General features: G+C 37.6%; 1 protein-coding gene across 1 annotated transcript in view; it reads right to left on the reverse strand.

Moving 5' to 3' along the window:
* PTPRN2 (protein tyrosine phosphatase receptor type N2) overlaps window positions 1–23,722 on the reverse strand; it is a 652,515-nt gene that overhangs the window by 20,492 nt on the left and 608,301 nt on the right. The window contains exons 18-21 of the mRNA XM_071560012.1: window positions 14,585–14,704; window positions 13,266–13,432; window positions 7,625–7,678; window positions 5,507–5,571 (exon numbers count right to left, since the gene is read on the reverse strand). Of these exons, the coding sequence (XP_071416113.1) occupies window positions 5,507–5,571; window positions 7,625–7,678; window positions 13,266–13,432; window positions 14,585–14,704 (406 nt within the window). The remainder of the gene's footprint in view (window positions 1–5,506; window positions 5,572–7,624; window positions 7,679–13,265; window positions 13,433–14,584; window positions 14,705–23,722) is intronic.

The following is a 23,722-nucleotide window of genomic DNA, read 5'->3' on the forward strand; positions in this document are numbered from 1 at the left end:
TTAAATAGGTTTTTCTAAATAGTGATAGTTTGCTGAGCATCTCAGGCTGGACTGTTAAAAGCTCTCCTATACATTCCCTACCTACACTCCTGTGTGTAGCTGGGGGCCCAGTGCTCATTGTGATTAATTATCTTCTGGGAAAGGCTGCAAGAATGAGCACTATTTGCCTAATTGTGTTTCCAGGGTAACTCATTACATAAAAGTTACAATACATAAATGCAGTTCATTTGAAAAAAACCCAGCCTTACAACATATGATATGTTTACACGGACACTGGGAACTTCCTTAGGAAACTGGAATAGGAACATTTCAGATTTGCATGGTTGGAATTATTGTTGCACAGAAAACTGAGGCAGTCTTGTGGATAGCACAATAGTACACAAAACCAGCCTCAGGTTTTTGGCTCTATTGGCCTGCATTTTTATTCTGTGTTCCTAGAGAAAATAATCTATCTCATCCAAGTCTCAAAGACTAGCAATGTGATTAATTGAAACTTAGAAATGAAAACAATTAGCCTGAATTTTTCTGTTGTGAATTTTTCTCCTGAATACCACCTACTTCTAATTCCAATTTTTTCCTCTAAGCATTTTAGAATCTTAAAGAAACATAATCTCTCTTTTACAGCATATATTCTCTTAGCCTCTATATGACATGCAGTATGCTAAATTTTATTTTCACTGGAGAAGCTGGAAAAATATTGTTGAAAAATATTCCCTCATTCACCCAAAGCGTGTCAGAAATAGTCAGCTCTAGACTTGTATCAGCACAACTGAACAATAGAATTTTCTCAGACTTTGCATAAGGACTCAAAAATAAGCAGATTGAATCCATTTTAACACGAGTATGGGCAAGCATTTCCTTTCATAAAATCCTTTCAGAGAGGAGCTAACCCCACAACTTCATTATGATTGTTAAATCCACACAGCAGATAAGCAAAACCTCAGCAAGGGTTCAGATTAGCCCAAATCATTTGATCACGATGAGTCAGAAGGCGAATTAAGGAATCCTTTGTTTTGCCTTAAAATGTCACGGTATAAACTGCATCTGCTCAGGAGCTGACTCACAAGACCCTCAGACAATAGGGTAGCAGGGGCAAGGAAAGGACTTGGGGAGATAACCTCCACAGTTAGCCCAGGCCAGAGTGTCTGTGCTCATCAATGATAATCCAAGCTTTTGAATGTAAGAGAATAAACCGTTGGTTCGGCTTTGCTAAATCGAATCTTTTTGCTGGGTTTTAGAATTTGGAAATCAATACTTTAAAAGGATTTTAAAATTCATATTCGCCTTTCCTTTGACTCATCTAATTCCAGCTAGTTCAAACACAAGAAAATGGATGGTCAGCAAACCCTAAGCAGCTGCTGGCTGGATTAATATCTAAAAATCAAACTATTATCTACACTATCCAACACTCTCAGTTCAGAAAAATGAAAGTGGGAAGACTCATAATCTCATTTTTTTCTTTTTCTTTTCTTTTTTTTTTTTTTTTTGGGTGCCAGAAACACTCAATAAAAATGTCTTGCAATATATCACACTTTTAGTCACTACAATAAGCCTGCGGGAAAGACATGAAATGAGAAAATTCTCAACTTCTCTTTAGATCACACAAAAAGAAAAAAACAACTGATCAGCTCAGAGTTACTGTGAGTTTGGGGTGAGGAAGGAATATCAAGCAGACTAAATCTAAATCAGCTTATCTTCCCTAGTAACAAAGGATAAAACTTGTAAATACATCAAGAACGTTGAAATTCTCAGCAGAAATCAGCCTCTGAAAAACAGACTTTATAAAAAATCCAGCAAGCATTCTTATCTACAGAAACAATCCATTATCATTTTCTGTATTTATTTAAATCATGAAAGCACACATGGGTTGAACTAAATCACTTCTCAGCTTCTAACTCAAAACTAAAGCTTGTGGTAAACTGTCATGGAAATGAGAGGTGACTTGATAACTGTCTAAAAATTGCAACCTAGTAAAAGTAGTTATAATAGTTAAATAGATATCATAGTTAAAATGTATTAAATAGTATTTAAATATGTTACTGTAAGGTCAGATTCATCATTATTTAGTTTTTGTTATTAGTTTGATGGGTATAGGATCAGTCTTGTAACCACTCTGTGTATCACAGGATCATAGAATCACAGAACACAAGGTTGGAATGGGACCTCAGGGATCAACTGGTCCAAACATTTTAGGCAACAGTGTAAGAATCTAGAAAGAATAAAATTATAGTAACAAACAAGAGAAATATCAACATTATTTATTGGCACAACTAAACAGAAGGATACACTTTGCATTTAAAACTTTCTGCTGACATGACACAGAAATGATCACACTGGACAGACATCACTGCTCCCTGACTGTCTAGTATCCCAGAACATTATTTTGTGTGGCTGTTTGGAGTCAGTGCACAGATGCAGCCATTGCATTTACTGCATTGAGGAAAGTGAAATTCATTAAGAACCTGCCCCCACAGGAAATTCATCTCTGTGCTCCTGCATGTCCTCCCACCAGCACAATCCCTCCCAAATACACCATGGGAGCATTTCTGCCCTTGGTACCAACTTTTACTGCCCTGCAAGTGCCCTAACCAACATGCTTTGCTGTTTTAAAATTTAATTCCTTAAAATTCCCTTCCTCAAAGGGGTTGGGGCTGTCAAGTTGATGTGGCAGATGTCCAGCACAAAATCCTCTCCAACTTGGTTTCTTTCCCCCTGCTTTAAGCTTTAGGAACTGGTCCCTTGCTGGTGGTTTTCTGCATCAAAAATAATATGAGGGATGGCAAAAAGCAAGGTAGTAGAAGATATGAATTTATGTGTTTAACAGAGTAAGTATTAGCACTAATTCAAGGAGCAGTAGAAGAAATTGTAAATGACAAAGGCATTTACAGTGAACTGTCTAAGAGAATGCAGGGAAGTAAATCATTACATGAAAAAGGAGCTCCTTTTCCCAACCTACCCTATTAAAGACCCCACTAAAGAGCCAAGGCATTTATTGATTGCTTTCTACTTTCCCACTGAAACTAAGTACTCCTCTATTTACTTTGATTTAAAAATGCATTATTGTCTACTTTCTAATAAACCAGCCAGTGGAACAAGAAACTCAAATTATTCTAAATTTATTCTTAAAAGTCCATGCACTTTTTTGGTTGGCGGTTTGTTGTTTTTCTTTTTTTTTTTTTTTTTTTGAAAGACTGAAGGCCTTAATCCTTAAAAGCCTTTTTGAAAGAAGGTTCCTTGGTGCTGGCCCTGCAGCTGGGCCCAGATTGAAAGTGCACTTACATTTTTATGTTCAGCACTGAAGGACTCTGAAGTTACCCCTCGCACTGCACATAAAAGCTTTGGAAAGGGCATTCTTTGCCACTCGTGCAATTCATTCTCTAAGAAAAGGAAATGGAAAGAAAGATTTCATGTCCAGGGCTTCAGGCCTTTGATCATTTGATGAACATTGGATCCTCAACCTGGGCCTCCAGCTTCTCAGGGCAGACAAAGAGCGCCCCGGCCGCACAGGCTGGGCTGGGCTCCCGCCCCAGCAGCCCCTTTGGCGGCCGCACAGTGTGACAGCCTGGGAAAGGCCCACCTCGGCAGGGCCGCGCTGCCCGCTCTGCCCTTTGATCCTTCAGTTCCACCCCAGCCAAAGCGCCAGGTCAGGGGATTTCGCGCCGCACACCCCCACGGGCAGAGGGGAGCAGGTCAAGAACAAAATGGGGTGAGCGATCTCCGCAGAGCCCTGTGACGCCTTTCTCTGGCCAGTTTCACATGGCTTGTCTGGCATTGTCAGGAGCTAAGCCCACACTTAAAATGGAATTTGACATTACATGGTACAATGGAGTCAATAAATGGCATTCTTCAGTGCTTTTACAACAAAGTCAACCCTCCCTTAAGTGGCTGAAAGACCCAAGCTAGAAAATACTTCTCATTTACTTCTTTATGCCAATAAATTGCATATACTTTAAGTCTAGTTTTCACTATGGCTTCTCACTGCTGATGACCGAAATGAGCTGAACAAACACTTAACAAATGTCTACATTAATTTTTCGATGGACCATTGCTTCTACTTTTAAAGTCTGGGTTGCCGCATGGCAGGTAACAAGCATTGGAAATATCTCCATATTCCTTCACAGACCAAAAACCTATTTTCCAACGAGCATGAAAAACTAATCCCATCCCACTGAAAAATTTATTTTCAGTCCAGTGCAAAGGAGAAGAGAAACATACAACTTCTTTTAGCATCAGCGGCAAGTTCCATGATGCTCACAGGCAGAAAATTCAGTCCATGTTTGATAAGACACGTTAACAGAATCTGGAGAAAAAAAAAAGCTAAAATCTTCCTTCTAAAGGGACAGGATGCCACCATGTCCCAGAGGACTGGAATATTCAGGATGCAACAGGAAATGACTGCAAAACCTGCAGTGTATTTTTAAACTATATATAAAAATATGTCTGCATTAGAAGACTTTAAACAACAACTGTAAAGTGATTAGAATCCAAAGAACTAAATATTATTGTTTCTCTTTAAAAATTAATATGCTTTTACAACTAATCCTTTTTCATTAAATACACAGATGTGCATAATGCCAGATCAAGGTGGCTTAAGAACTCAGGTTAAGAATGAAAAAAGGCAAATTACTATTTTTTGTTTATTTTGTCAGGTTTACATGCCTGCTTTCATCCTCCTTCCTTCTGAAGACAGTATCAGTATTAAATTTTCTCTAGTTCAATCAAAAATCATTTAAGGTTACCGCAAATACTTCCCACCACGAACCATTTACCAATCAAGAAAAAATAAAGGAATGGTCCCAAACCTCTAGAGATCTATAGACATCAGTATAAACAAACAACAGTTTACGTTTATGTTGACAGATGATTTTCCACATTATAAAACTACATATCACAGGTTAGGCCACAAAGAAACAGATAAGTTAAATACATTGTTCAATATTAAACAGATAGTGCCAGAACTGGGAATGGAGCACTGACTGATTTATTTTCAGTCCTCTGTCCTGTTCACGGCAGTATTTTTCTTTCTAATTTGTGCAGCACATGACACCCTGCCTGGTACCAGCACTTCTATGCTCTTCGGTGGGAATGGGCAGCTACAAAAAGCAAAGTAATCACATCTGACCGTCATGGCTGGGCAAGTGACAGGGAACTGGGCAACAATCGTGACCAGCCCAGGACCTAACTCAGCCAACCACTAAACCAGGACAGTACAGTCCCGAGACTTCTGCTTCTAAAACAGTAATATTGTTTTAAATGATAAATTTGAAGATTCAAATACTTCTCAACACTACAAACACACCTGCTCATTCACAAAGCATTTGCGTTGCGTTAGGGTTTGCTGTTTGAAATTGTTATGAAAATAAGACTATGGAACATTCACGAAAGAGTACAATTTGCCTCTAATTTATTCTCAGATTTTTCTGTGAGTATTGCTCCCCCACTGTTGTCATGGCAACACAAGCACATTTTTCAGTACCAAGGAAGTAACAAGCCTTTCGATTCTCACCTTTGGCCATTTTATTGAGAACCATGTCAATTAGAATGTAGGTTCCACTTCTTCCCGCACCATCGCTGCCAACGGAAAAGGAAAAAGAAAAAATAAAGCCTGTCAATGTGCATCTAGACTCAACATGAAGGTACCTGCCCTTAACGTTATACTGTTACACATGGGGAGAGAGGAGAGAATGAGGGCTTAAGGCAGGGTTTACTGAGAGAGGAGAGAAAGCACGAACTGAATGAACACAAGCTGGTCATGGAAGATTAACCACTAGCCTACATGGAGAACAGGCCTTTGCTTTGATTTTTTAAGCCAAGTTGTGTTTAAGCAAGTAAAGCATGTTAAACAATGGTGGAAAAGCCACTAACCCTAAACCATGATACCACTTCTGTTCAAAAAGTGTACATATAATGACCTTATAGTCAGTTATATATGTCATCAAGATTCACAGAATAAATTACACCAGAACATTATCCAGAACAGTCAAAAATGCTTCAGATTGCATCTGAACACACAGCTCAAAGCGAATGCTTAGACCTGTTCAAGAATCAAAATATTTGATTACTGAGGGACTGCAATCTTTCTTTACTATACATTGTTAGTGGTTTGTTTTGTCTTTTACCTTTCCCCTTAGTTCTTCCTTAGGTGCAACAACCAGAAAAAATATTATCATGTAATTAATAAGAAATAGCTTTACCTTTTGTGTATCAATAGCCCTTCCTCAGAGATGTGAGACCAAGCCCTGGGAGGGGGAAGCTCCCTAATCTGAATGCAGCTTGTGTCCCTTTCAGAGAGCAACGTGTAATTGCCAGCATGATGCTCTTTTAGAGCTGCTGTTAGCAAACACAATTAAGACTTTAAGAAAAAGCTTTTTTCTTTCCCTCCCCAAATTTTTACAAAGGTGCATGTGTGACCAATTAGACTGGTATGTAGTTTTATTAATGAAGCCATCATTTTTATTGATAACTCAATTTGTGTACAAGAATTAACAAAAGGAAAAATAATAGAACAGCACGAAGTGCGTTATTGCATTCTGTTTACAAGCAGCCTATGAAGCAATTTTTGTTAAGTCTCTGTAGACAGAGATTGTGGTTTTTTTTCAGTTACTAGATCACTGTTTAGAGAAAAGAAGGTAATAAGAGGTTTTTTTCTCTGTCTACGATGGGAACAAAGACACAATCTTATTACTTAAGCTGAATAATGAGAGTCAAGACAGCGATCAGGCCCAATAAAAACTGATGAGCTGATGGTAGATATTTCCATCCATCATAGTAAGGAAAGATCTAGAAACTTGAAGGCTCCTCATTCTGCATCAGATATTTATTATCTCAGGTTTCCTAAAGGCAATGCAAACAAGCCTCCTCTGGAGCATCCACCTCTGCTGAGGCATCTTTGCATCCAGTGGAAGGTGACTCAGCTGAGGCAGGTGAGAAACACTTCCCCTACCTCCTCATTCACATCCAAAGTGGAGTGCCACATGGCAAACAGCCTGCCTCTTAGCAGGGCTGCTTTTCTATCTTCATTACCTACAAAAATATTTTCAATAAATAAGTGCATCATCCTCCTGTAACTCAGAACCTTCAATGGCAAACCCCAAAATTAATGTTATTATGGTAAAGTTTTCCATTGACCTGCCTGACAGAGTTTGTGTGCATCTATCAGATCGTCAGGCCCTAAAATAACCTGTGCTTAAAGGATTACCCAGGCAGGTTTCCACTCCCTGACATTGCCCTCTTACCATGATCTCTGAAAGCAAGCAAAGAAGAAATAAAACATAAATGAATGTTAATAAAACAAGACTAAATTGGGAGGGAAAGCAAAAAACTTCTATATTTTTGAAGATGTATGAAATTGGAGTGCTGCTTATACTGGAAAGTGTGCCCAATACATTGTTAAGTCATGACTCAACATCTACAAAATCATATGAAAGGATAATTTTATTATGAAAACAGATCCTAAGTATTAATTAACATTAAAATCTAGTTAAATTATACTTAATACCTTTAGCCTACCTCACTTTCTGTTTAGTGACCAATCTAAAGTTTTAACTTGTCCACGTCATTTATATCTATATTAAATTCTTACACATACAGATCTCTCTAAAGCTATTTTAGAAATTGTACTTGCCTGCAATGAACAACTACTGGACAAGAGCGACCCCTGTAGCACTTGTTTACTTTTCTGAAATAAAACAGACACAAAAAATTAATTAAGCATATTATAACTGTTTCTTTAGCCAACTGTCAAAAACAAACAATAAGAAAATGCAAATATTGCTGTCTTCAAAGAAATATTCGGGTTGATAATTTCCTAATATAACAAAATATTGTTAGGTACATAATCTTGTTTAAAGTTTGTTTCTGCTTTGCTGCTGTAGAAAACCCAGAAAATATCCCACTATTACTGTTGTCTGAGCAAAATAAATGAGCTGTTTTCTCCAATGGTTCATGTCGGCTCCAAAACTAAGGTCTTGAGATGCTTTAATTTTTATAGCAAAATTCAAGTTCATGAGCTTGCTCAAAGACATATCAAGGGATATCAAAATGAATCCACAATTAAAAAGGGCTATTCCAGTACTCTTTGTACAATGTGTGCTGATTTTTAACACCAGTTCTTTCCAGAAAGGCAAATACCAAATCTCCTGAAATGCTTCTTAAAAATTCTAAAATGCAATCTACTCTGGTAAAAATAACCAAACCCATCAGTAAGCTTTACTGCTTTGGTTCTACTGCAAAAGTCTTATGAATTTAATATTTAAATATTGTTGTCTTCAACAGCTTCCTGGTTAAACAGTCTAACTGGCAAGAGGATATATGTGAAATCAATCAATAAAAGTACAGCCACAGAACAGGACTGCTGATATGGAAACTCAGTGATGGAATTAACTAGTGCTGAGGCAAACCAAGATACATAGTCTAAGAATAGAGTCCACAAAAATGGTTTATGTCTGTTTAAATTGCCTTACAAAACCCAAGATCCCAAGCCCTCTCTTTTGCTCTAGGATATATTTTGCATGTCAAGTATATTACAGGCCCAAAACCCCATAAAATATGCACACATATGTTAACAAGGCAAGCTGAATAAAGGCTAAAATGGGAAACCATTGCTTGAAGATATCAAAACCTTTCATTCAAATTATTTGATGAGGTGTTTGGGTTTCCTGGAGCTAGAAGATCTCCAATGAAACTATTTCACAGGGCAGCTTCCCAGGAGTGCCCAGACCCTCCAACAGTCCCCAGCTCAGTGCAAGTGTTACACAGGATCCTGATGACTAAGCTGAAGTGAGCTGCTGAAATTTGGCAACAGTGGTATGATGTTATTATGAATTTTAAAGCATAACTAACCTACTGAATCATTTAGTTCTTGGCTGTTCATCTATTCAGCAACATCTGTGCTGTGAAAACATGCATATATCTTTAAACATTGCTTACAGTATAGCCTGAGGATGCCTAAACTTCTGACAGGGTGTTTGGATACCTGGAATTCAACCCAAGCAGGCTATGAAGGTGTTGGTGATATCCGAGGAAACCATGTTTTCAAATCCTGCTTTTTGTTATTTATGATTCTAATCAGACTTCAGAACAATATTAAGTTCTTGTAATGATTCCCTTTAAACATTTGAATTCAGGAACTTTTCCCAATCCTTACTCTCTTTCTTACTTATGTAAATCATACTTCCAGAGACATTCTGTCTCTTTATATTCTCTGTATGTAAGTAATTAATGCAGCAGAACAATATTTTATGAAATGAGTGGTAAGTCATTGAGGACCACTTGACTTCAGAAGTTAAATGGACCATTTATAGGTCCATAAATACATACACACACAGGCAGCACCAAGCAAAACTTCAATGACTTAAACTGCAGCAGAGCTTTTACATGAATGAACCATTGAATTCTTGATGGTCATATCTGAGGAACAGCTCCTTCTGTGTAATATAAAGCCTGATATTTCTTTTTTCTATTGGACAGTAAATTATATGTGAATTGTCTGTGGCAATATCTGATACCGTCTGCCTGCATTCCCTGATGTGCAGCTGGTCATCCTCCCCCCATCTCCATAATGTGCATTAGCAAAGAGTTGTTTTTGCATTTAAAGTATTAAATAAAAGCTGATCACTACAGAGGGATATTTACATTTCTCTTTCTGCTTGTGTGGTTCCTTTGTTCCTTGCATGGCACCACTAATATGATATTTGCATGTTGTGACTAGCCATCTACCAAAGTCCTAGTATAATTTCAATGACAAACTTGATCTAAATCTATCAGACCTCTCAGTAAATCAGACAGCCAGAGACACATGTTAGGGAAAGACACCTTATGTTTGTCAGTTTTATTGAAGGCGTTTCAAACATTTTCATTATCACACATTTCAGAAAACACATTAAAACAAAGGGTTTCATTCCAGCTGGTTCATAGCTTTGTCTATATATAGTTTATGAAAATATTTAGAAATGCAGCAACATCTCATTTCGTTCTTAAATCTGGCTAATGAGAGTGAGCTGAAAATTCATCAGTAAGCAAAGTTCTTGAATGTTGAAGAAAATATATATTATAAATATATATACATATACAGGAAGAATTAACTTAGAAAGAATGATTAGTAATACAAACCAACCCTTGGCTCATTGAGTGAAAAAGAAATCATCATGCAAACCATCAGCAAGCAAAGGTCAGAGGTCGTTAGAGGCTCAGAAAAGGGGTTTCCCACATTGTCCCTGCAGCAGAGTCACAGTTTCCAATGATCACTTTTGTGACTATGCAACTGGGCTCATATTACTAGCTGCAACATCACAAAAATGACACTGGCAACCGCTAATTAGCTGGCAAAATAAGAATTTGTCCATTTTTAAAGTGAGCAGTGTTAGTAAATGCCATTGCACACAGCGAGAAGTGATAGCATAATAGATATATATTTTAAGCAAAGCCCTCACATGTGATGCTAATTATCTTTTAGCTTAGCAGTCCCTCTTTATAGTGTAAATGTGCTCCCTCTGGGCTCAAGAAATATTTAATGACACATATCAGTGCATGACTAACAAGCTAGTCCAGAGCAATAATGATTGGTCTATTGTTCAAAATGAAATTAGGACTCCAAAAGCATTTAAAACTGACCAGTGTCTTCCATAGCAGCCTCACCTCTCAGGGACTGTCTTTTGTACAGATTTGTAAAATATATAGAATAATCTCTTTTTGGCAATTTATACCTACATTATGACAGTATGATAGATTATGCAGCAAGGTTTAATGTATCTGCTAGATGCAAAATCACCTAAATCGCTGTCTGATACATAGAAAGAGAAATGTAAGCTTTCAGTTTTCAAAGAGACTTGCAAACTTTAATTCAATAAAAATTTTAAGGTCCATATTTCCACAGACAGACTCTGGGCAAGGTAATTTTGGGAATCCAATTTTTCTTGGTGATGAATTATAAAAAATAGAGGGTTGGTTATGTATATGCTTAATTTCATATATGTATGTGAATATATAAATATACACACATATCCATATATATGTACAAACACACTGAATGCACATAAAAACGTAGGTAAGATCAAAGGAAATGAGTGCAGCCCCTTCCTAGCACTACCTTACTGTGAGTATGGTAGCACTGTCAGACATTTGTTCTGGGGGCTTTATGAGTCAGCTGTTGTAATCCAGCAGAGTTTGTACTTTAAACAGAAATTTTCAGGTGCAAAACATGTATTGTACAAATGAATTCCAAATACATTATTTTAGCAATAGTGCATTAGGTTTTTTGTCATTGAAAAAACTAAAAAGAATTCAAAATAAAGAAGAAAGATCAGATGACCAAGAAAACTGAGATTCATAGACCAGCTATTGTGCATGCCAAAATTCCTTTTCAGGCAGAATTTTACTATGCATTCAGTACTATGAGGTCATTGTACAAAATCTGCACATAGCAAATGATTACAGTACCCTACACTGGACTGTGAATACATTTGAAATGAACACTCAGAATTCAATTAAATCTTAACAGGTTCATTCCCATACTGGCTTTATATACAAAGAATGACAGCTCCACTACTTTTCTCATCTACATATAATTTTTCTATTACAAGCTATTGCACAACACTTCTTCAACACGGCTATTTAACCCTTACACAATGTCACTGTAAGAAGTGCTTTCTTGGCGATGTGAACTGTGACTTACTGTAGACCTAATCCTGCAGTTCATGCAGAGACCTCAATCCTTACTGAAGGAAGTCAGGGTCGAGGTACTCCAAACTTCAGATATCCTGGCTGTGCAGCCTCATTTATACTTTAATTAGAATTGCTGGCAGATTTCCTACTAACTTTAGGAAGAGTGAAGTTGGACACTGCATTGGCTCTGTGCTGCACCTCACACAGCTTAATGGAACCCATTCAGAATCTGCACTACAGGCAACTTCCTCCGCCCCACAAGCAAAGCCAAATCAACCTATACAAATCACATTAAAGTTGAACCCAGAGAAGAAACACCTTGAAAATTCAATTACAGTTTCAACTCCGTCCTATGCTTCCTTCCTCCACTATTACTTTTGTTCTGTGACTGCAGTATATCCCTTACATTCTCACCTAGCCATAGCCCCAGGTGCGTCAGAGCAGCTGTACTGTTATCCAACCTGCACTGTGTGAGATGACTCTCTGCTTTGAAAAGCCTTGCAAGACCAACAAGAATACCAAATGGATGAAGGGTGGCATTTAGTCCTAAATTTTTAAGGGTAAAATTTTGCCAACGGACAACTGTTCAAACAGCTCCTGTTGGACACACGCCAGCCTCTCCCCTTGGGTGCAGATGCACAACTTCGACTGGCATCACTCAGAGCTTCCAGCACTTATTGAAAGAAACAAGTTTAGACCTTTTGAGCACTGAGCCCCTCATAATCACTTCGGGGGTTGTAGATAATATTGTAGCACAGAGAGAACAACACGCGATCCCACAGGCCACTTGTGGATTGAGAAGCAGCTCCCCAAACCTCTCAGAGATTCTTTTCATTAGTCATAAGCACATCGCTGTGGATTAGCTGAGACTCGCTAACACCTACACATGATGCACTGGGCACGGTTTGCAATCAAATGAAGATTATTTTGCTCCCATATTTATCATGCACGGCTTTAATTTTCAAATTAAAATTTAGATAGACACAGCAAACATTAGAGAAAGTGGCGAGGACTTTCACAGGTTTTGCCTTTGTGTATTTGTATTTTAAAGCCACATTGACTTTCTTTAAAATTCCAGAGGGTATGCTTTGTCAACATTTTCATCAAATTTTCACCTTCCTGCAGCCAAAGGTCTACAGACTTTGCTGTTGGATCCTCAGGAGCAAATGCTCCCATGGGAATGATGTTATCGCTGTATGACTCCACTGTGATTCCTTTTTTCTAGTGTGCTCATACTTCCTAATTTATTTGTGAAAGTCCTGAAATAAGGATCTTAGGGGAGCCACACAAAAAGCCTGGAAGTTTCACAATGGATAAATTCTAGAAAAACAAAGAAATACAGAAGCACTGAAGGGCTGTATGAAAGGAGGAAAGGTATCAATCTCTAAGGGGAAATGAGTATGTCTTAAAACCAGGCAACATCTCTGTGTAAGACAACACTAAGCATCAACTTACTGCAGATATTTGTGTTAGTTTAGCATTGTGGCATCACAGGCTGAGGAACTCCCTTCCAAACCAAAAATCTTTAAAGGACAAATCAAAGCACTAGTCTAGTTCCTCAGATCGGTATGGTCTAAAATGAACTGTCATACTTTGTGCTTTACCTGCGGAAATCCAGAAGTGATCTCGTAGAAGCAGGAACCCTCTGGTCATTCCAGCTAAGGAAGTGGAACTGTGTCACTGTGCGGGTCTCATTTGTCTGCAGGTTCTTCAGGTAGAAGCTTCTCACAAGGAAATCCTCGCACCAGATGTGCTCAGAGACAAGATTTACCTACACGTGCAGGAGGGAACAAACAGAGATCAGCAATTTTCATCACAAGTCATGCCTTCAGCATTGCGGATGTAGGACATCTAGGATGAAGGAATTGCATGAAAATTTTATTTTTGTTAGCAAATTGGCCAGTACTGGGGAAAAAAATTAAAACTGATTTAGCGATCAGTGAAGTTGTCAGGAAGGGTTTAGCTGCCTCTGCTGTTGTGTTGGAAACTAAGAAAAATCTTGACAATTTTAATGCAAGAGGAAAATTCACTAAATATAATCTTTATAACATTATGGGAATACGAAAGATAGTTTGTATTGAAAATGTCCTAGACAGGCAGTCACTTTCTATTCAGAAATGCCCTCAAATGCGTTGCCCAGGCCACTCTCAGAGGTCTTAAAAATCTGAGTTGAACTCACATGAGAAGTAAAAATTTGGTTTCTTCTGCTATGAGGAAAAATAAGCATTAAAAATGCAACTTATTTGCAGAGCTCATCTTTTCAGACAATGAGTTGGTTCACATGTTAGCTTAAATAATAATATTTCTTCACAATATCTTCCCATTTCTTCGTATTTGGCATCGTGGCATTATTTTCTACCTCTACACAGCTGGACATCTGGAAAAATGTGACAGTTGCTGTCTATGTTGCATTGCAACAAAACTGGTGATATGATATTTTGGGCTAGACATGCAAAGCAGAAAATAAAAATATACATTTGTTGTTGTGACTGAGGCAAGAGGTAAAAATAGATAGGATTAATTACTACAGAAATATAGAGGTTTTTCTTCAAAGATATACATATAGCTTTCCTAAGGCAAAATTCACTAGCTCTAAAAATACTATTTTTCTATAAAATATAAATCCATACTTTTATATATCAACAACTTGCAAAACCATTTGAAAAGCAAAATTCCTATCCTTATTAAAATTATAATATTTGACTCATTATTTACTATATTTTATCCAGTGGGAACTACCTTGTCCTTAAAGCTGCACTCCATTTTTTTGCAAATCTAGAACTACTCGAAGGCACACCAAGTGTGTTTAAGAGCCCTCAGCTCGACCTGCAGGTTGGATTGGCTTCAACCACCACTTTGCCCTGTATGAAACCAACCCACACACTCACAGTCATGTTTGTTACCAGATATTTTGTGTAGGTACCTCATAGATGTGGTAGAGGTTTGACCCTTCGTCGGGCCAGTAGTGGTAGCACTGTTTGACTCCGTTTTCCACGAGGGGTGTCAGCATGACAATAACGACACAGCCGTTCTCCCAGACCATCTGCAGACAAAGAAAGACACCGTGGCCACATTGTGACTGCCTAATTACTGCGTGACATGTATAATTACTGCACTCAGACACACAATCAAAATTTATTCCATTCACAGGAAATTTATTTCATTTTCATTAGACACTTTTACTCTGCAGCTGCTTTCAAATCCCTGAATAAACTGGCACCATATTTTGCAGGCGTCCATGAAATATTAAAGAATTTTCTGAGACTTCAATTCGGGTCATCCACAAAACCTCTCCTTGCTCCTGGTACCGTGTTCAGCTGCTTTTCTGTCGAGCTTTTAGATTCACTAAAGAAACACTGAATGATGCTAGCAGAACACCCAGCTATTTAAGATTTGATACTCAACACTAAAGCAGCACAGACCTACTAAAGTCACATGTACTGAAACTTGTTTCTGTTCTCAGCCCTGTGTCTTTTTTCAGTTTGCCAAGTAGCAAAAGCCATTAAAGTGCTGCATTACTGAAACAATCATAAAAGTTGCATCTGAACAATAGTAATGAAGGAAAGGCAGGACAAGCCAAAATCAAATCTATTCTTTCAGAAACATTTCAGGTGGAGAAATCATCCCTCCAAATCCACATTTATAAAAGATTTGTTGCTAATGTGCATTATTTTCTCTTCCCTTCTGTCTTTTTCTATCCTTCAATTTTTCCTTTATTTTCTTTCTTCCTTTTTCTATTCTTTTCCTTTCGCTTTCCCCTTTTCCATTTTCTCTGTATTTTCTCTTCTTGTTTGTATTTTATTTTTATTTTTATTTCCTTATTTTTTTATTTTTTTCTCTCCTCTCTCCCTTTCTCTTTTCTTGTTCTCTTTTCTCCTTTTACTTTTTTTTTTATTGGAGGTAGAAGGAAAGTCCAACTCCTGCTGCAGACAGTGCATTCACGGAGCACAAGTACAGCAGGAACAGAAGAAAATAGAGTATCTTCACTACCAGTGTGATCACTTAATAATTTAGACCAGCCACAGAGTAGAATAGAGGAATCCAGCCCATCCTCAACTAAAGGATTTGTGGATGTCTTCCACAAATAGCAAACAAGCAGAGATGTTCTGGTCTGGCATATCTCTGTTCCAAACACAGCCCATGGCTGAACAAAAAGGCTCCTATGAATTAATACCAAGCAGTATAATTACTAAAAACTGTTATTATTATGCTGTACATTGATGTTATATTTGCATACAACTTTCATTGTCTTTTTGCTAGCATATAAAATTACTAAATGTAGAGTAAACTGCTCTTTTTGTGAAGGGTTATGTTTATTTCACAGAAATATTTATAAGCAACTGTATTGACATGTAAATTTTGTTAACAAAAAAGGCCTTTGTCTAAACTGTGCAAAGATGAGATGATACATTCAATTCAAGGATTATTTTTTTTAATTATATATCAAATAAAAGGTTTCCCATTCATGGATAATGATGTTGTCTTCTCTTTTAAGAATAGCTTGCATATAAAGAAACAAATAACATTTTTCTTCCTTTTTTTTTCATTTTGCAATATAATTAAAAGAACTTTTAAAACCAGCTTAGAATTATTTAGAGAAATGAATCTAGCATTTGCACAGAATAGTTATTTATCATTTTGAAAAGAAGTGGGGGGAAGAACTACAGTGGAGCTTAAGAATAAAAATAATCTTATCTTTTTCCTTTGTTCCCCTTAAAATGTTTTAAAGTAAAAATATCTATAATTCCTCATCATCACATTAAAAATCTTATAATGCCCCAAACCCATTTAAAAATACTTTAAAATTATAGATGTTTTACAGACAGATGCAGATTTATCATTTGTATCTTTTTCGTGCTGCCTTTCAGGACACAGCTGGGAACCTTCTTTATATGTAAGGAAGATGATACAGATTTCATTCATTCTAACGTAGTTTCACTTTTTCAGTCAGCAATCAGGCTAAGATAAGAATTCAAAACATGCATCTTACTTTAAAACTAGCCCCACTAAATCAGTACTTCCATCACATAACGATTTAATGTGCCTCTAGAAGGTATAGAAGCTCATTGAAGCCATTACGAAAATGAGGAGAAACACAGTTTTTATGAGTGTAATAAAAATACAATGATCAAGACCATAAACTAATCATCGAGCACTCTGCTTGTGCCACCCAAGTGTAACATTATAAAAGCCCACTCATTTAGAGAGGAATTCTTACAGTTTGGCAACCCTGTTCATTGGTTCAAAGACAGAACATTTCATTAGAGAGGGGCTGTCTGCATCTCTGAAGATTTCATTAAGCATAAATCCAAATGAAAGTTAATTTAAACAAACAATTTCAAAGTTACTCTGGGGTATAATATTTCTTTTAGGTCATTGTGTGAAAAGTAGGAGTCAAATCTACTAAATCAAGAGTGCAATACAATCTAGTGCCATCATCCCTGTTACAACAACTGTCCCTGCATCTCCAGTGCTTACCATTGAGATGGGATTTTCACTAAGGCTCACAGCCTGTGACTGAAGGACTACAGCATTTTCTTTGTTTCCTTGCTAATTTAAATATTAGAACATCAGAGTGGTGTCTGGATTTCTTCCCACACAATGTGGAAGTAGGACGAATCAAAGGCAGTTCATGGAGTTTTATGCTTTCATTGGTTCACCTTGTCATCTTTAGCTCTTAGATGAGTTTTTCAGAAGCTCCATCTCCCAGCATTAACACTTTGCTCTGCTCAGTGGGCAGACACATTCACAAACTGGAAAGTGGCCCCAAAGAGTCTGTCTTGGTAATGAAAGAACTGGTGGCACAGACCAGGTCTGCGCAACCCCTGTGCAGCCTCTGGAGAAGAGCCTCTGGTTACCAGAGACTTTTCAGCTGGGCTTGGAGAATAAAGGAGGGGGTTCTGTGGCAAATTCCCGGTAATTCACATACTTCTGAATTTTGTATGCTTGCACAATAGAAAGTCAATGAATGTGTTAGAAGAATAAAGAGAACATCAGGTCCTTAGGGCAGAGGATTTTTTATTTATGTACAGCCCAGTAAAACGAAGCCTTAGACTCTGGGTATCTATAAAAATTAAATGTTTTTATATGTATCACATAATATACACATATATTTGTAATACATAAAACTAAACTGGTTTAAATCACTTAGCCCAGGCAGTTTCATGTTTGTAATTTACAGTAATACTTTCAGGAGAAGAAATTTTGAAAGGAATCTTCTGAATGGAAAAGATAAAGTCTGAGCTGAGCTATGTACAGGAGCTGACTCCAGAGCTCCCAAAATATGCTCTGCTGGAAAGGTAGGACAGTGTTGAATTCTATGTAACTTCTACCCTCAGCCTCTATGCCTAGAGAGTAACGTGTTAATGACCTTTAATGAGGTTCTGCTGTATGCATCATTCTCAAAACACCTCTTAGACAAGAATAACACCATCCTGTTCCATTTATTGCAAATGAAAGGCTGAATCCTGCAAGCCATAGATGAGCAGTGTGTTTGAGACCTGCAGGATTCCCTGTTGATGAAAACCACCAAGTGCAGAGGCCTCATGCTGTGGTTATCCAGTGTGCCAGTCCCATACAAAGGACTTCCACATTGGCAGGAATTATATTTAGTAGGAATGACTTGAAAAGGAGCACAAAATTGGTTTTTCAAGTAAGGAGAAAAAAAAAGTCACAAATAGTAGAATCAGTGTTAGAACACTACCATAAATGTGATAAAACATAATTTTTGATAGCTTAAACTTTAAAATGGCCTTGTTTGCTTCCTTATAAAGAAGATGGTTAATATGAAACCCTTTTTTTTCACAGACACTCCATCCCTTTTAAGCTTCTTTTTATAATGAATGATCCTCCCCAAACTTCTTTTTCAGTAATTTTCTTCATTTTAGTGATAGGGAAATGACAAGATATGAGCTCTGTCCAGGCACTCTTCTTTCAATGGAGACTAGTAGAAAAGTTTCTAGAATGGGATGATTTAAAAGTAGAAAATAGAGGTGGTAATCAGTTACATCCAGCGAGTTCACTAAATATAACAGGCTAATCACACCAGCTGCTTTCTGAGAGAGGTCTCCAGCAAATTACAGAATTTGTCTTTTCAGTCTTTTAGGATTCCCATATAGTTGGTAAATGCAAAGATTTGGAAAGGCAGGAAAACCAGAAAACAGAACCCAAATAATTTCCATTGATAATCAAAAGTCAACAGGAATAACCACAACTCCTAAAAAAACCAACAAAGCAAGGTACTAATTCTTTCAGGGTCAGACAATATTCATCCTACTACATATTTTGAAAATAATTAACTCAACTGTGTCTTCCTTCAAGCTTAAAAAAAAGGGGGGGGATCTTTGAACTCAAGAAAACAAATGGTGGGGAATTTCGATTTCTGTTATCAACTAGAACTTCCCAATTTATGCCAGTCAAAAAGTCATACAAGCTTTTTTTGCAAACTATTTTATTCAAAAGTGACATCATTTTGATAAGAAATGGGTTAAATCTGGCAAGGTCAGAATTACCAGTTGCAAAATAATGGCTGTGCCTGACAACTAAGCAAACCTGTAGACTGAAAAATCAACAATCAACAATCAGTATTTAATTTAAAAAGTATCTGACTGCAGCTGAAACAAATGGCTTCAGAGAGGACGATATATATATATGAGGTCATCAGTCTGGCTCCATCTATCCTGTCCCCTGCTGTTGCAGCAACACTTGTTTGGAAGTCAAGGGAAAGGCAAACTCAAGATGATTGCATGTGTTACAATAATTTATGCTTTCTCAGAGAGACATAAACTGCTCTTATTCTTCTCAGTAGACTCCTAACTCAAGCTTATTATTAAATAATTTAAATATGATCTCTGCTTGGAATTGCAGTGCTGACAAAACCACATGAAGGAGCAAAAGTCCACCAAAATTTTAAGTAATTAGCTCTTCACTTTAGTATTGAAAAGGTGTAAACTAAACAATAAAGGGATACAAATTTTAAAAGGACCACTTCTAAATACCTTCTCCACACAGAGCCATAATTAAAAGGGAGCAGGGTAAATGCACACTCCTTTACCAAACGCCTATGGAATTTCTAATGCTATATTTATTTCTCATAGCTTGACAAGTTACTAGAGCTCTAGGGGCTACTGTTCTGTGCCTACGTCTCCCTTGCTGTTTTTCTTTTATTAAATTAAAATATGCATATTTTACACATTGAATTGCTTTCTGTTGGTTTTCATCTGTTCTTCTTTCTGAAGGTGAGAACTGATTAGACATGCAGGAAGTCCCATCCCAGGGAAGGAAAATAAAACTTGGGAATCAAAACTGCTTGAAAGCACTGTGTTCTGCACAGAACAAAATGCAGAAGAATAATTTAGTCTGTAAATTAATTTCAGCACTCACAAAACCTGCTGAACTGGGAGTACAGAAATCAGCAATTAGAGCAGAGGAGGGTTTGGTACAGTTGTTTTTACTCAACCCATGGGCTTGGAACATTGATTTTGGAGGAAGACTCATTCAGCTACAGGAACATGGTCTCCTGTCACTGGGATTTGCCCTTGGAGATCACTGATGAGTAATCCTTTTTACAGAGGAAACAATCAACTGACAGTATTTTGTATTTCTTTTGCTGAATTCCAAAACTGGAAGAGAGGAGCAAGTATTGCCAATCAGACATGAAAAGATTTATCATGTCCTTAAGGCTGAGGCTCAGGAATCAGTTCTTAACTTGTCAATGGGATCTGGGAGGAAACCAGTAGTCAGTTTTTGAATGGATGCTGATAATTTACTCCTGAATATGGGTAGAGGAAATTAAAAATAGTTTTAGAATAAGAAATGCAAGATTGGGACAATGAAAAGCAAATGGCAATTAAACTCCCTGGCTCTCATTAGGGCTGTGGACTTTACTCTTGGGGCTTTTTTTACTTCTTCTGCACTTTACAGTTAATATTCTTGCAATAAAAGTAAAAAGTAATCACAGGAGGAAAGATGAGGTACCCCCACTCACTATACCCACAGCAGTGCAGCCTCCACTCCAGTGAGCTCTCTATTTTTTTGTTGTTGTTGTTAGGAAATGTCCAGCTTCAACAAGAAGGGTGAGGAACATTTCCAAGACTACTTTGTGTACTGGCAAACAGTGAAGGAAAGATGGGGTAATGAAAATCATGGGGTTGATTCAGAACATGGAGGATGAAGCTTTTCCTTGCTCCCTGGAGGAGCATCCTAACCACACAGGGGCAGCACCTCAAGGCTGACCTGTGTCTGACCCAGTGCTGTTCATGAGTGGTATCTGCTGTCCCCCTTACCAGACTGGAGCCCTTCAGGGACTCAGGCATTTGGAGAGCTATCCAGCCTGAGCTACAGATCTATTTAGACCAAACCAATTGGACCAGATTGTCTGGTCTAAACTACAAATATTGACAGTATTTAATCTCATGGTTTGCTGTTGTAGGTACTTTGATCCTTACTGAACATTTCCAAAATGAGGAAAACTGTATTTCTCTACTGCATCTGTAGAAGTTATGTAACACTCAGAGAATGATTAATTATGTTTGTCATGGAGGGAGGACATCACAGAAAAACAATGGCTTACAAATATTGCATATCACATACGATTTCTTTTTCTAAGGCAACATGGCAAAAAGTGCTTGTTCCCTCCCTCTATTTCCCTTAATATAGTAAAGTAAAAAAACGTGAAAATGCTCTTCCCTTCAAAAAGGAGGAGGCAAAGAAGGGCAAATGTGGGCAGATTTATGAAAGCAAGACATAACGTGGGGTATTTTCCAGAGGGAAAATTTATGGCCTCCTACAGAATTCTCCATTTGGAGATGACGAACCTTAGCAGACACACAATTTATAAAACCAGCATAATTAAGAACAATTTTTCAGAGCAAGGACAGTTAGTTCTAAATATCCTAACTCTTAGGAATAGTTTCTTGCATATTATCATCCCTTGCTTCTTAGGCTACTTTGCAAGTTAAGACATGCACTTCATGTCAAATACTTCATGGAATTATAACCCAACACATACGGAAAATAATAAAATTTTATGCCTCCAGAATTACTCACAACATGGAACTCCTGCTGCGAAAACTTGTTATAGATCTGAAATGTTCCACATCTTCTTTCTTTTGAATTATGTTCAAAGAGATGTTGAATTTTAATAGCACGATGTGAAAGAGCTGAGTGAAACCTCACTGAAGCTGCTGGACAAAATCATCACCTTTCATTCAAGATAAATGTAAGAAACAAGCCAACTCTTTTATGAAGTCTGATAATTGAAATTACAGAAGTTATCATCAAAAACAAGAGAAACGCGAAGCGTATGGACCCATGAGTTTCTCTAGAAACTGATATGCTTAATGCAGAGAGAAAGCATTAATCAAGGGAAGATGATTAATCCCGATAAGCAGCATAAATGTATAAAAGGAATAAAGAAACCACCAGAACAGCTCAACAAACTAGCATTGTGATCCTGGTAGAAGAAAAGCTGAAAGAGAGGTTGGGGGTAAAACTCTGGGTGAATGAGGTTTGGAAAAAAGAAGTTATTGCCTGTTATTTGATTCTGTCTTTGTTCAAGAAAATAAAACTCTGTACTTTCTTTGTAAATAAAAATGGAACTCTATCAAAGCAAAACCCTGTCCTGAGGATGAATTTTCTTTCCAGCTGAGAGGAAAACAACCCACGGGTCTGACAAATTGTTTAACCGTTCAGGTAAAAATGGATTAATACCATATGAGGAGAGTCATCCAGTTCTCAAGAAAGGAAATCATGAGGTGGAATTCCCACCAAAGCAAAATAGAATCAATGAAGGATGTATCTCTCAGAAATAGTAATTGGTAAAAAGAGATGAAGACAAGACCGGATAAAATTAAATGAAGACTTAAATCAGTTGGAGGTTTTTAAAAATTAAAGTAGTGGCTGGAAAACTTCCAGAGTGGTCCAAGAAATGACAAGCAGGCAGAGATGAAATCTCTTCTTGAGCCACAAACACAGAATATTCAAACAGATTAAGAAGCCCTATGGCAAAACAGATCAATGAGATGACTGACAACACAACAGCTGCAGGCTAGAAAGTTTTCAAAGAAATAGGTAAGCCAGCAAAGTTGGAACTTACTTGGCACTTGCTGACTTAGAGGAGCTATGCCAAGAATCTAGGGAGCTGGAGAAGCAAACTGGAGGGACAGAGGCAACTGGAAGTCTGATGCCCAGAAGTAGTCCTATGCAATTAGAAATGTCAGTATAAGATGATCACCTTTTTAATCATTATTATTTTTTATAATATATACAAATTTGAACACCATTGGAAAATTATCAATATCCAGGAGTTTGGACTATCTCCAGCTCAAACACTGCGTCTTTGAAAGAAAAACTTCCATCAAGCTAGATCTCTCAGGTCAGTGTGAAAAGGCAAATGAATAGAAAGTTGTGCAGAAAATTCTGAGTCTAATAGCCAGCTCTAGTGGCTCAAGTTAGATGGTACTGAAGAATGACACTCCCTCTTCCCCACCCTACAAAAAAAGACATAATGGTCCAAGAGAAGTGATATCAATGACACTTGTCCCTATGTTTGGATCTGCTCTACTGCAGGAAGAATGCTAAACCTGGACCAAGTGTCACAAGTGTTGTATGAAAAAGCTTTGCCTAGTCTGGGAAAGAGAAGACACTGATCTAACTATAATTCTTCTTCAGATCTGGGCAACTTGAAAACAGTAAATGGGAATTTGATTGCTAAGTGTCTAATAGCACTTGCACTAAAATATTGGGCATGTGGATCAACATAAGAGGTTTTAGAGGGGCCTGCCAATAAAACTAGAAGATTACCCAAAACTAAGCTATCTGTTTGATCTTAAAAACAGATAATGGATATGATCATGTGATCATGTAATTGACAGATGAAGAGCAGCAGACACAGCAGAGCAGTGTCAGAGCTCAGGAACTGAGTTCCTTTTGGAAGGAGCTTCGTCCTGATGCACCTGTAGCCTTCTCCCCTGCCAGTAGGGATTCGGTTCATTGGACTACTGGACAGTTTGTCTAAAGCAAAACCTATGAAGTAATGTGACATTCTGTAAATCCATCCATA

Source organism: Pithys albifrons, chromosome 7, assembly GCF_047495875.1.
Source record: "Pithys albifrons albifrons isolate INPA30051 chromosome 7, PitAlb_v1, whole genome shotgun sequence".
Classification (NCBI taxonomy): Eukaryota; Metazoa; Chordata; class Aves; order Passeriformes; family Thamnophilidae; genus Pithys; species Pithys albifrons.